Source organism: Hyla sarda, chromosome 1, assembly GCF_029499605.1.
Source record: "Hyla sarda isolate aHylSar1 chromosome 1, aHylSar1.hap1, whole genome shotgun sequence".
Classification (NCBI taxonomy): domain Eukaryota; kingdom Metazoa; phylum Chordata; class Amphibia; order Anura; family Hylidae; genus Hyla; species Hyla sarda.
Window position 1 is genome coordinate 542,187,147 of NC_079189.1, and position 14,355 is coordinate 542,201,501.

Below are 14,355 nucleotides of genomic sequence, written 5' to 3' on the forward strand. Positions count from 1 at the left end.
TGTCCCCACTCCAATATTGCCTGACACTGGGTTTTTTAACTATACCCATATGCAGCGCGAGGCCCCAAAAGGTCCTCATTTCGGCTGCAACGACTGGAGTCCAGCCACCGGGTCTAGCTAAAAGTGAGCCCGGGTTAGCGGCGACGAACTGTTGGGCGTACAGATTCGTCTGTGTAACCATTAAATTAACAAAGTCGTCACTGAAAAAATGACCGAAAAAGTCCTTTTCAGTGAACCCGGCGATGTTAATTTTGATTCCTGAGTCGCCAACAAACTCAGGAATCACGGGCTCGTGGTCTGCTGGCTCAGCCCAGTCAAGTTCTCCGGTACGAGGTACCAGTGACCTTGGCAGGGGGACTTCACTAGTATGAGCGCCAGGGGGACTCATACTAGCATGGGGCACAGGCTCAAGGACAGAGGAGGTTTGCGGCACCGCATGGCGGCGAGTTCGCCGCCTTGCTGGCTCATCATCTGAACTAGATGATGAGGAGGACGATGAAATAAGGAAGGTGGGGTCTTCATCGTCCTCTGAGATGCTTTCAGAGTCGGAGGCAATTAGGTCATATGCCTCCTCCGCCGAAAACACTCTGCGGGCCATTTCCAAACTCTAATGGGGATACGGGTATGTGTGTGTGTGGGGGGGAAAACTTTATTGGTGTGTGTGCTGCGTGTGGTGTGGTGTGGTGCGATACTACCTCCCTAACCCGCCCTAGCCTAACCTAACTAAACTAACCCGCCCTAACAGAAAAAAATATAAAATAAAAAGGGGACTTTTAAAAAAAAGGGGGAATTCTAGCGCAAAAAAAAAACCCTGCGCCAAAAAAATAAGCGTTTATCTAATCAGTGGTGTGCGCACTGATTAGCGCTTGTGGCGGCAGGGGGCGCAGAAGTCTGTAGGGGGTCCGGCCACTCAGCCCAGGACAGTGGCTGGTGGCTTGTTCACAGACCCCCACACAAAAAACCCGAAAAATGAAATAAAAAAACGCTTTACCCCGAAAAAAATGCACCCGCCTGAACCCCAAAAAAAACGCTGATCAGTGATAAATCACCGACAGTGGTGGGACAGGCTGCACACACAGGTACGGTCCGCCTATGGGTGCAAAAAAAATAAAATACGCGTTAACCGAAAAAGGTGCCTTTACCACAAAAAAACACTGATCAGTGATAAATCACTGACAGCGGTGAGGCACGCCGCAGACACAGGTACGGTCCGGCCACACAGTACACGCTTGCTACTGGTGGCACGGACCGCCTATGGGTGCAAAAACACGCTCGAAAACCCGAAAAAAAGCGACGGCACCACAAAAAAAAACGCTGATCAGTCCCGTAGTACTGATCAGCGTTTTTTTTTGTGGTGCCGGCGCTTTTTTTCGGGTTTTCGAGCGTGTTTTTGCACCCATAGGCGGTGGGTGGGCTTTAACAAACGGTGGCGGACCGCTCTTTTATAACTAAGAGGGTCCGCACACACGCTTAGTGAAAAAGAAAAAAAAAAAGATCTGCGCCAAAAAAAAAGGCTGGCGGCAGACCGCAGCGACCCAGCAGGGTCGGGGTCACGCAGCTAAAGGTGCTACGGACCCACGGACACCCACTGAGGTACGCCGAAAAAAAAAATTAAAAAATATATATTTTTTTTAACCCTAACCTGTCCCTACCTAATCTAAAGCTATCCCTGGGGATTTCTGTGCCAAGGGGCCACAGAAAGGGGGCAAGGGGCACTTTTTTTTAACTGAGGGGATGGTGGGCAGCACGGGGCTCCGTCCTGCACACCAGATCTCTGTGAAATGGCGGGCAGAACGGAGCAACATGCTCCTAGCCCACCAGATCCCCTCCCATTACATTGTGATTGGTGTGGCCACTTTGGCCACCCAATCACAACTGTACTGAGGGGGGTGGCCACAATCCCAGCCCCCAGTACAGCATGGATGGTGATTGGTGGTGTATACTACACCACCAGTCACCATCTATATCCAGGTCACAGGGTCACACGTGACCCTGATGACCCGGAACCGCTGCAGAACGCCGGTTAGTAGTTACCGGCGTCCTGCAGCGATCGCCGGTATAGGAGGTCCTCCGGACCTCCTCCGGCACACTGCCGGGATGTCTGCTGATAGGAATCAGCAGACATCCGGCTCCGATCCCCGCCCGGCGAGCGGGGAACGGAATCGCAGCGCATCGCTCGTCTGAATTGACGAGCGATGCGCCGCGATCGCCGACATGGGGGGTCATCATGACCCCCCTGGGCGATATGCCCCAATGCCTGCTGATCAATTTCAGTAGGCATCGGGCGCCGGCTCCGCTCCAGATGGTTGCAGGGGGCCGGTAAAGCACATGACGTTCTCATACGTCATGTGTCCTTAAGGACTCGGACATGGAGACGTATGAGAACGTCATGTGTCCTTAAGGGGTTAAATCATTGAACATCCACACCTGAAATCTCTGTGTATCTTTTTCTTACAAAAGTCCACTGGTAACCAGTATTTTATCCACTCTTCTGCATTCCTATTTAGTCATGATTTTTTTTTTCTTGGTATACATCATTCGTCTTCCCATTATGAATCTTTGCTCATTCATTTTTCATTCAGCATGTACACCGATTTATTGATCATCTTCATGATACACAAACTATCCAAATCAGGTATCATCCATTCATTTGGCAATGACCTCTCCTAATAATAGAAGGAGACAACGCACATGTCACACATTTAACTAAAAATTTTTTATTAACAATGTAAAATGTAGGGTATATTTCAGTCTGAGCTAACTCTGGCATGCCCTATCAGATTTAACACTATGTCAATATGCAGACACCATGCTTCAACTTCCTATAGTAACAATATATGGTAGACTGTCTTTCTAGGTCATGAGGATATATTTTAGGAAATTGAATACACTATATATATATTTATATATATATGTATAACCTCTTCAAAATTGTGAAAATCACACGATTCGATTGAAAGGAAAATACTGATGATCGTCATCAAGATTACGATATATGTACAAGCCATAAATATTTTCATCCTCTAGTTAGTAGGTTAGAAACTTGGCTGAGGTTCTGGACAAAATCCTGATGCATTGTGGAAGACTAAGTATGATTGAGACAAGAAAGAAAGAACCAAAAATACAAAAGTACAGTTATTGGCCTTGATACATCAATATTCGCATAATAATTGTTGTCACTATTATCCATAGTTAACCTCCATTGTGATGCCGATGGAATGGTTTTCCTATAGCACAATACTAGGACATCAAAGCGGTTTGCATATTTATTGTATGCCATGAACATCGGCGTGTTCAGAAAGTCTCTTACACCATATCCAGCTGATCGCTGATGGCTTCCTCGCACTTGCTGGTTGCTCTACCGGTGATGGTGTTCATCTCCAAACTCTACAAGTCTTGAAACAAGGCAGTTTAGGCAACACTGAATACATAATGAATTAACCAACCTCAATACGATATATGACGGCAAAGGTCAAATTATAACGTATCTGCAGAAAGAATGGCTTTTCTTTATTTTTAACTGGAGATGAGGCAACACAATCCAAAGAATCTTCTCTTTCTTCTTCTGACGAGTGGAAAAGGTGTCAAGTTGAGGAGGCTACTGTCGTCTGTACAGAAAGGACAATAGATGTGCATTAATCATTGAGTTTAACCAAATGTTTCCTTCAGTATTTCTCTTAAGAGACAATGATTGGTAGTCACTTTGTTGGGAGTGGCACGCATGATGGATCAGGTCCAGAAACAGTGTAAATAAAGTCCTAGCGCTCACCAAGTATATTCAGGAATAAGGAGCTTTATTTCTTATCCTTCAAATCATACAAATCATGCTGAGACAGTAGAGGAAGGTTACCGCTGAAATGCATCCTATTTGATTTGAAGGATATGAAATAAAGCTCCTTATTCCTGAATATACTTGGTGAGTGCTAGGACTTTATTTACACTGAAGAGACAATGACATGTGAAAAGTTTTGATCGGTCAGGGTCCTAATGTTGAGAGCCTCACTCATCAGGATAATGAGTCTTAAAAAGCATGTGGTAGCGTGCTCTACTCACAGGCTCTCAGCGTTCTTGGTCTCGCTGCTCCATTATAAGTCCATGGGGCAGTGAGACAATGATCACTGAGAGCCCGGGAGTTCAATGCGCTACCATGAGCTTATCCCTGCTCGTTCTCCTAATCTAGTGATTTCAAACTGCGGCCCTCCAGATGTTGCAAAAATTCAACTTCCAGCATGCCCGGGCTGTCTTTAGCTGTTTTTCAAAATCTGAAAGGCCACAGTTTGAGACCACTGTCCTAATCGGTGGGGGTCTCAGCACTGAAACCCTAAGTGATTGAAACATGTGTCTGTGACACGTAAAACTTTTTTTTTTTTTTTATGACAGGTACACTTTAACATTTTTAAGGGAACCTTTCATCCTTGTTCAGCTAAGTTTCCACACAGGTTTTTCCTGGCGTTTTTTGGAGAACTCCCACTGCAGTTGTTGAGCCAAAGCCAGAAGTGGATTCAAAAGGAATAGGAAATATAAAGGAAGGACTTATACTTCTCCTTCCTACCAGATCCACTTATGACTGGCTCAAAAACTGAAACAACCTGTGTGGAAACTTAACCTCATGCTTAATGTGCTGAAGACAGCATAATATAGTGGCAGACATCGAAAGATAGGGGATAAGTTATAGATCGCGAACCTGCGATCCTTTGTATGGGGGAGCGGCAGTAAGCTGGAAGGGGGTGTTCCATCCCTGCATGACGCGGCGGCTGACACGTCCCCTCCATGTATCCCATAGAGAGTCTGCCGCGGCTTCCTGCTGGGGACGACACGGTGCTTCCTGCAGAATCCCCTTCTGATAGAGGATAAGTTATATTGCACTACAGTTCTCCTTCAATGATAATAATAATTTTATTTATGTAGCGCTAACAGATTCCGCAAAACTTTACAATTTTGGGGTACAAATAAAGACAAGTATCAGTCATAACATTACACACTAACTATTCAAACAGAAGGAATGAGAGCCCTGCTCGTGAGAGCTTACAGACTATGAGGAATGGGGTTGAGACAGAAGGCATAAACAATGGACCAGCCATATTTTATAAATAAGAAGGGTTACATACAGGAAAGTGAACCAGTCACTAGCCAATCTCTGAAGGTCTGAAGATTAAAATGTATTAATCATTCTAAAATAATCTAAGTTGGAATACTAGCCATCACCGAAAGGCCCTTGCAGTTGTTATAATGAGCTTAGAATGTAATTTAAGACCATCAGTGAATATATATATATATATATATATATTCACTGCAGGCATAAAAAAGTTCATATGAAATTCATACTTCGATCAATAAAGTTTATGAGGGAGATTTATCAGGGGATTTAAGCAGCTTTTTTTGCTTGCAAGCTGTCTAGCTGAAAAGCTTGTAACCCGCCCGCAATCTCCCACCCATACAACACTACCACAATTCCCAGCGGACATGCTGGGAATTGTAGTTGTGCGGCACGGGGGGGGGAATGTGTTAGATGGGCGGATGGATGACAAGCTGTAACCCGCCTGCGCCACATGACTACAACTCCCAGCATATCCTTACTGTAAGGGCATGCTGGGAGTTGTAGTTATGCAGTGGGGGCAGGTGACAAGCTTGTCACCGCTAGCACATCTCCCCCCTGCCCTGCTGCATGACTGCAACTCCCTTTATGTTCTTACTGTAAGGGCATGCTGGGAGTGTGGTGCGGGTGGGAAATGTGCTTTACAATAAATTTACTAACCTATTTTTCTTGTTTTTTTTTTTCCTTCTCATTTCAGAGCCGTGTATCCTGTGGACTACGACGATGACCAGTGTTTTTTTGTTTTGTTTTGTTTAATGTTAATAAAATGGTTAATGAAGGCTTGTGAGGGAGTGCTTTTAAAAATTAAAGTTTTTTAAACATGTTTTTTTTATTTTTATTATTTACTTTACAGGCTTAGTAGTGGAAGCAGTCTGATAGACAGAATCCATTACTAAGCCAGGGCTTAGCTTTAGTACCAAAAACAGCTAGTGCTAACCCCCAATTATTACCCCGGTACCCGTTGTCAGGAAGAGCCACTACCAACAGGCCCGGAGTGTCAAATATGGCGCTCCTGGGCCTAGGCGGTAAGAGGCTGGCATTATTTAGGCTGGGGAGGGCCAGTAACAATGGTCCTTGCCCATCCTGGTAACGTCAGACTGTTGCTGCTTGGTTGGTATTTGGCTGCGAATGATAATATGGGGAACCCTATGTTTTTTTTCCCCATAAATAATAAAATAATAAAAGAAAAAACACATAGGGTTCCCCCTATTTTTATTCTTAGACAGATACCAACTAAACAGCAACAGCCTGACTTACCAGGGTGGGTGAGGACCATTGTTACTGGCCCTCCCCAGCCTAAATAACGCCAGCCTGTTACCGCCTAGGCCCAGGAGCACAATTTTTGACATTGGTACCGGCTCTTCCAGACACCCCTGTGGTGGTGGGTACCGGGGTAATCTCAAGTACTCATTACAAAATGTTGTTAATGTTAAACAAACAAAAAAAAACTTCTGGTCATCATAGTCCACTAAACCTGAAGTAGCCCACAGGATAGACGGATCTGAAATAAAAAAAAATAAAAAATAAAAAAATAAAATGGGTTAGTACATTTAGGGGGAAAAAAGTGTTACATTTTTTTTTATAAAAACACATACATATTTTTTTTTCTTATGTGTACTAAGAAAATGGTATTCCAAAGCTGTTTTATTGGTTTTTGCTTATGTGTGCCAAATTTATCAACCCCCTGTGATAGTATGATAAATATGTCACACATAAGCAAAGCCAAAGCAAAAAAAAAAAAAAATGCCTACATGCCTACACAACTCGCTTATGAAAGCAAACAATGATAAATGTCCCCCTATATTGTTCTCCCATACGATTTAACACTTTTTGGAAGCCCTTTCAGGTTGACTGTTGTGATGAGATCTGATGTGACTAGACAGGATGTTTTTCATACCCTCTCTTGGTGTTCTGTATGTTTTCTGGGAAGTGTTTTACATTTCTTCAAAGCTCTCTCTATTTTACAGTAACATCTGGAAATATAAATAATTCCCTGGCTAAAGACACAATCCGTTCTAGTATTAGAGACCACCTTCTCAATTCTTTGCTAAACTTTGTTGATTTGCAACTCACATTCTTTCAGAAAAAACCATGTCAGTTTCTGAGAATGATTTTGTATATATTTCAAACTTTTGGAGCCCTCCTTGAGCTTCAGAGCACTTACATACACTATAGGGGTCTGTGTGGTAAAGTGGCGCCACAAGTGGCGTACAAGGTGCCAGCGATTTTTTTTTGTGCTATATGTATTGCATATATTGTATTATATGGTACAATAAGTTAACAGAGTTCTACTATATCATTTGATATACCCCCCAAAGGATAGGGGATAAGATGTCTAACTGCGGGGGTCCCGCCGCTGGGGACCCCCGCAATCTTTTATTCATCCCCCACCTGTTTGAGCTGCACGCCGCGGTGCCGGCTCATAAACAGCCGGGTGGCGACCACGGGGCTGAAGTATTGTGACGTCACGGCTCCGCCACCGTGTGATGTCGCCCCCGCTATGCAAGTCTATGGGAGGGGGAGTGATGGCAGATGGGGGCGGAGTCGTGACGTGACGATACTCCAGCCCCATGGTCGCCACCCGGCTGTTTGTGAGCAGGCACCGCGGCGTGCAGCTCAAACAGGTGGGTGGCGAATACAATATTGTGGGGGTCCCCAGCAGCGGGACCCCCGCGGTGAGACATCTTATCCCCTATCCTTTGGATAGGGGATAAGATGTCTCAGGACCGGAGTACCCCTTTAAGGTGAAAAACAGCTGTGTTCTTAAGATGTTTTGCTAAGGGTCTAAGGACCTTTCACTGACTGATATCTAGACATGCATCATCTATGAAGAGCTCCTTGTACATTGAGATCTGGATATTTTTCTTGTGCTAGTCACATTTCCATATGATGTTCTGGGGAAAATTTTTGTCAATACAGAGGAGATGCACTTACCTTGGTTTTTTAATGGCAAAGGCATGGTCTCCCTGAGTTTGCTTAAGAGGTTCTTCATTTCCCTCATGTCTCTGAAAAGAATAGGCAACATTTATCAGTACACGAAGAGCAGTACATTTTATGAACAAGCTCCTCACCATGTGCTGTTCCATAATGTACATCCATTATTGTAGTGGATGAAAAGAAGATGTGAAGCGTACACGGATATTATCAAATCCAACATGCCAGACTATTTTCTTCCTTAAAGGGTTACTCCAGTGGAAAACTTTTTTTTTTTTTTTTATCGACTGGTGCCAAAAAGTTTTTGTAAATTTTGTAAAACAGATTTGTAAATTCCTGTTGTGGTCCTGATGTGCTGGAGCGCACGCTCTGGGTGTTGTGGAGCGATGTGAAAATCAAACAATGGATGGTGCCAAGTGATTCTCAAACTGGTAAATTCAACAAGGTTGGAGATCGTGAGCAAAGTTAGTTGGGTTTCCTTGGCAAGGGAGGATAGTTAGGCTGGGCTAGACGTGTTTCAGGGGTCTCTTGCCCCTTTCTTCAGTAGTTAGGTATTCAAGTGAATATGGTAAGGAATAGGGATCATTCTCCCTTTTTATAAAAAAAACACAAATGGTCACGTTTGATATGTCTTGAGTTAGAATGAAAACAGGTACTGAATTCTAATAAAACTAGGATTAGATGTGAGTAGAAAATGTCCCTCAAAATGTGTAACCCCATTTCTCACGAGTAAGGAAATACCTCATATGTGGATGTAAAGTTAATGCAGGCGCACTACATGGCTATGAAGGGAAAGCGCCACATTGGGCTTTTGGAGAGCGAATTTTGCTAAAATGGTTTTGGGGGGGCATGTCGCATTTGGGAAGCCCCCATGGTGCCAGAACAGCAAACAAAACCTACATGGGACACTATTTGGGAATCTACACCCCTCAAGGAACGTAACAGGTAGAGTGAGCCTTTACACCCACAGGTGATTGACACATTTTCACTAAAGTTGGCCACTAAAATGCTAGTGTTATCCCAAATTTTTCATTCTCACAAGGGGTAATAGGAGAAAAAGCCCCGCAAAGTTTGTAACACCATTTCTTCTGAGTAAGGAAATACCTGATATGTGGATGTAAAGTACTCTGCGGGCACACTACAATGCTCAGAAAAGAAGGAGCGCCATTGGGCTTTTGGAGAAAGAATTTGGTTGGAATAGAAGTCAGGGGCCATGTTCATTCACAAAGCCCCCGTGCTACCAGAACAGTGGACCCCCCCCCACATGTGACCCCATTTTGGAAACTACACCTCTCACTGAATGTAATAAGGGGTGCAGTGAGCATTTATACCCCACTGGCATTTGACATATCTTTGGAACAGTGGGCTGTGCAAATTAAAAATTACATTTTTCATTTTCATGGACCACTGTTAAAAAAATCTGTCAGACACCTGTGGGGTGTAAATGCTCACTGCACCCCCTTGTTACATTCCGTGAGAGGTTTAGTTTCCAAAATGGGGTCACATGCGGGGGGGGGGTCCACTGTTCTGGCACAATGGGGGCTTTGTAAACGCATATGGCCTTCAATTTCAGCCATATTCTCCCTCAAAAAGCCCAGTGGTGCTCCTTCTCTTCCGAGCCCTCACTGCTCCCACTTGTTGCATTCCGTGAGGGGTGTAGTTTCAAAAATGGGGTCACATGTGGGGTGGTCCACTGTTCTGGCACCTGCAGTGCGCCCGTAGAGCAATTTACATCTACATATGGGGTATTTCCTTACTAAGAAGAAATGGTGTTACAAATTATGGGGGGCATTTTTTCCTATTACCCCTTGTGAAAATGAAAAATTTGGGGAAACACCAGCATTTTAGTGAAAAAAAAAATCTAATTTTTCATTTTCAGGTCCAACTTTAATGAAAATTTGTCAAACACCTGGGGGGTGTTAAGGCTCACTATACACTTTGTTACGTTCCATGAGGGGTGTAGTTTCCAAAATGGGGTCACAATGTGGGTGTTTTTTTTTCTTGCGTTTATGTCAGAACCCCTGTGCAAATAACCAATTTAGGCCTCAAATGTACATTGTGCGCTCTCATTCCTGAGCCCTGTTGTGTGCCCACAGAGAACTTTACACCCACATATAGGTTATTCCCATACTCCGGAGAAATTGCCTTACAAATTTTTGGGGTCTTTTTTCCCTTTTACCTCTTGTGAAAATGAAATGTATGGGGCAACACCAGCATATTAGTGTAAACATTTTTCATTTTTTACATTAACATGCTGGTGAAGACCCCAACTTTCCCTTTTCATAAGGGGTAAAAGGAGAAAAAGCCCCCCGAAATTTGTAGCGCAATTTCTCCCCAGTATGGAAATATCCCATATGTGGCCCTAAACTTTTGCTTTGAAATACGACAGGGCTCCAAAGTGAGAGAGCGCCATGTACATTTGAGGCCTAAATTAGGGATTTGCATAGGGGTGGACCCGAATGCAAACATTACACTTGCTTCCGCCACCACAAATACCCTACAGTAGTCTTTCCCAAACAGGGTGCCTCCAGCTTTTGCAAAACTCCCAGCATGCCAATACTGGGAGTTGTTGTTTTTCAACAGCTGGAGGCTCTGTTTTGGAAACACTGCCGTACGAGATTTTTTTTTTTTAATTTTAATTGGAGGGGGGGGGAGTAACTGTGTAAAGGTGTGTGTATATGTAGTGTTTTACTTTTTGTTTTGTGTAGTGTATTGCTTCTAGGGTACATTCATTTTAGGGGGTTTACAGAGAGTTTCCCAATGGGAGTTTTAGCTGCGGTGGAAAATTTGCTTCATCTCAAACTTGCAGCGGGAAACTCAATGTACATTCACATGGGGGAGGGGGGTATAAACCTCCAGCTGTTGCAAAAACTACAACTTCCAGCATGCACTGACAGACCATACATGCTGGGAGTTGTAGTTATGAAACAGCTGGAGGCATGCTGGTTGCGAAACACTGAGAGTTTGTTACTTAACTTAGTGTTTCACAATCAGTGTGCCTCCAGCTGTTGCAAAACTACAACTCCCAGCATGTATGGTCTCTCAGTGCATGCTGGGAGTTTTAGTTTTGCAACAGCTGGAGGCACACTGGTTGTGAAACACTGAGTAAGGTAACAAACTCTGTATTTCACAACCAGTGTGCCTTCAGCTGTTGCAATACTACAACTCTCTGCATGCATTGACAGCAGAAGGGCATGCTGGGAGTTGTAGTTATGCAACAGCAAGAGGTACACTACTACAACTCCCAGCATGCCCTTTGACTGTCCGTGCATGCTGGGAGTTGTAGTTATGCAGCAGCTGGGGGCACACCTTTTCATAAAAATAATGTGCCTCCAGCTGTTGCATAACTACAACTCCCAACATGCACAGACAGCCAAAGGGCATGCTGGGAGTTGTAATTGTGCCACCAGCTGTTTCAAAACTACAACTCCCAGCATGCCCTTTGGCTGTGCATGCTAGAAGTAGTTGATAAGCAACAGCAGGAGTCAAACAACTCACCTCCTGCTGTATCCATCCGCCAACACTGAAGCTGCTGCTGCCGCAGCCAGGGACCTCCGCCGATGCTGCCGATCCCGGGACCCTCGACGCCGATGCCAGGGTCCCCCGTTTTCCCCAATCGATAGGTAATGGACCCCCAAATGTCCAAATCGCCACCACAATCAACCCCCCAGCAGGCTAGGTGATTGATCGGTCATTCGGACCGACCAATTGCGCGATCGTGAGGTGGCACCTCCTGTGGTACCTGTGCTACCTCACCCTTTTCTGGTTCACCGGACACCCAATTGACCCGGAATCGCCGTAAATCGCTGGCCTCAGGACCCCCCCAGGGGTTTGCACGGGATGATTGCTGAGAGATTTTAGCAGGCATTCCGCCGAGAGCGTATAGGTACGCCTTTGGTCCTTAAGTACCAGGGGGCAAGGGTGTACCTGTATGCCCTTGGACCGAGGAGGGTTACAATAACTCAACACATAGCCATCTATGTCTAAACCTTAGCAACAAAAGTGAATACACCCCTAAGGCGAAATGTTCAAATTGGGCTCAATTAGCCATTTTCCTTCCCCAATGTCAGGCGTGAATGGGAAGCAGGTGTCCTAAATTTGGTGTTAATGCTCACACTCTCTAATACTGGTCAATGAAAGTTCAGCATGGCATCTCATGGCAAAAACCTCTTTTCAACCTTTTTTTGCCCCAGTACCCCTTGGCAGCCTATTTACAAAAATTATTTCCCCCATATTAGCCATATATTTGTAATGAACATAGCTTGTTATTTTACATTTAAATGCCCCAGACCCCTTGATGCTCTCTTTAGCTCCTCAGGACCCTGCTCCTCTCCATATCTAGGGAGACCCCTCTGATCCTCACTGTGTCTCCTCAGACTCCCTGATCCTCACTGTATCTCCCCGGACCCCCTGATCCACATGATATAAGACAAGGAGACTAAAGACAAGGATTACTGGAACCATGTCCTGTGGTCCGATAAGACCAAGATAAACTTGTTTGGTTCAGATAGTGTAAAGCGTGTGTGACGGCAACCAGGTGAGGAGTACAAAGACAAGTGTGTCTCACCTACAGTCAAACATGGTGGTGGGAATGTCATGGTCTGGGGCGTCATGAGTGCTGCTGGCACTGAGGAGATATAGTTTATTGAGGAAACCATTAATGCCAACATGTCCTGTGATATACTTAAGCAGAACATGATCCTCTCCCTTTGGACACTGGACGACAGGGCAGTATTACAACATGGTAGCGACCACAAACACACCTCCAAGAAAAAGAAGCTAAATAAGCTGAGGGTAAAGGTCATGGACTGGCCAAGCATGTCTCCAGACCTAAACCCTATCTGTAAGGCATCCTCAAATGGAAGGTGGGGGACTGCGAGGTCGTCATGGAGGAATGAAAGAGGACTCCAGTGACAACCTGTGAAGCTCTGATGAACCCCATGTCCAATAGTGGCCGCACAAAATATTGACACTTTGAGCCCAATTTGGACATTTCCCTCAGAGGTGTACTCCGTTTGGTTGCCAAGGTTTAGACATTAATTGTTGTGTGTTAAGTTACTTTTACACAACATGAAACACTGTTATACAGGTCGTGCACCACATTGCAGCAGACGGTCATTTCTTGTCACATGAAATGTCACATGAAATGATATAATAAAATATTTACAAAAGTGTGAGGGGTGGACTTATGGAAGATACAGTATGTATGTATATATATATATATATGTGTGTGTGTGTGTGTGTGTGTGTACATTTATATTTATTTATTGACAGTAGTAAAATTAAGCAAAAACGATATAAATTTGATATCACGCTTCTTTCACACTGCCTTTGGGACACTGCAGTGTGGCGGCTGTTGGGGGAGTCAGGGAGAATAGCCGGAGAAAAAATACTGCTTGGGATCCATCGGGACCCGTTATTGCCCGTTGTGCCCCATCCAGATAACAGCCGTTGAAGGCCGAAAAAAATAAAAAGAGCCTAACGGCCATTTAAGGACTATGCACAACGGCAGTGTGATAAGTTATGGCTATTGGAAGGCAAGGAGAAGGAAATGAAAAATCAAAAATGAAAATTTTCCTGGTCTTTAGGGGATTGACTTTTTAGGCCACACTTAACCCTTTACTAGACTTATTTCTAACTGATTCCATTTAAAGGGTAGAATCTGAGACAGCAGAAGTAATTAAAAGTAGGATTACGTGTTATCTTTGGAGAAACAACTTGTTACATTAGTTTGATTTAGCTTTATACTGTAAATTGTTCTTTACCGTTTCTTTTCTAATAGCTGAGAGTTTGAAAATTTAGAAAATAAAAAACATGGCAGCTTTCTTCTGGAAACAACACCACACTTGTCCGTGGATTGTGTCTGGTATTGTGACTCATTTTAAATTGTTCCTGTCATTATACAAAACTTTTGACATATCACAGGGACACGCCAAAAGTTTTGATCAATTTCCAGATATAGCTGAGTGAAGTAGCAGTAATGTGCTTAACTCCCTGGCCGGCTGCAATCTCTGTCCAATTGCAGGAGATGGTTGCATTATAAGTCTATGGGTCTGTCTCTTGCAACTGGCTGGGCATTGAAGCATGCTACCCTGCACTTCACCCGGATATATTCAGATATTGCTAGGGGTCTGAACACATAGACAGCAACGGATCAAAACTTCTGACATGTCAAAAATATTGTATAATGACCTGAACACCTAAAATGAATTGCCAACCCTACTACAAAACCAAAAGGAATTGTATGCCTCTGTTTGATGCTCCATCAGGTCCCATATGTCAGAGAAATCCCTGTCTCCATTGCTTCTAGAGTAGTATGCTTCTAT

At 44.2% G+C, this 14,355-nt stretch overlaps 1 protein-coding gene across 2 annotated transcripts in view; it reads right to left on the bottom strand.

Moving 5' to 3' along the window:
• Window positions 1–2,701: 2,701 nt before the first annotated feature.
• RGS7BP (regulator of G protein signaling 7 binding protein) overlaps window positions 2,702–14,355 on the bottom strand; it is a 109,348-nt gene continuing 97,694 nt past the window's right edge. For both annotated transcript variants that reach the window (XM_056541319.1, XM_056541316.1), the window contains exons 5-6: window positions 8,030–8,100; window positions 2,702–3,608 (exon numbers count right to left, since the gene is read on the bottom strand). In XM_056541319.1, the coding sequence (XP_056397294.1) occupies window positions 3,517–3,608; window positions 8,030–8,100 (163 nt within the window). In that variant the 3' untranslated portion in view covers window positions 2,702–3,516. The remainder of the gene's footprint in view (window positions 3,609–8,029; window positions 8,101–14,355) is intronic.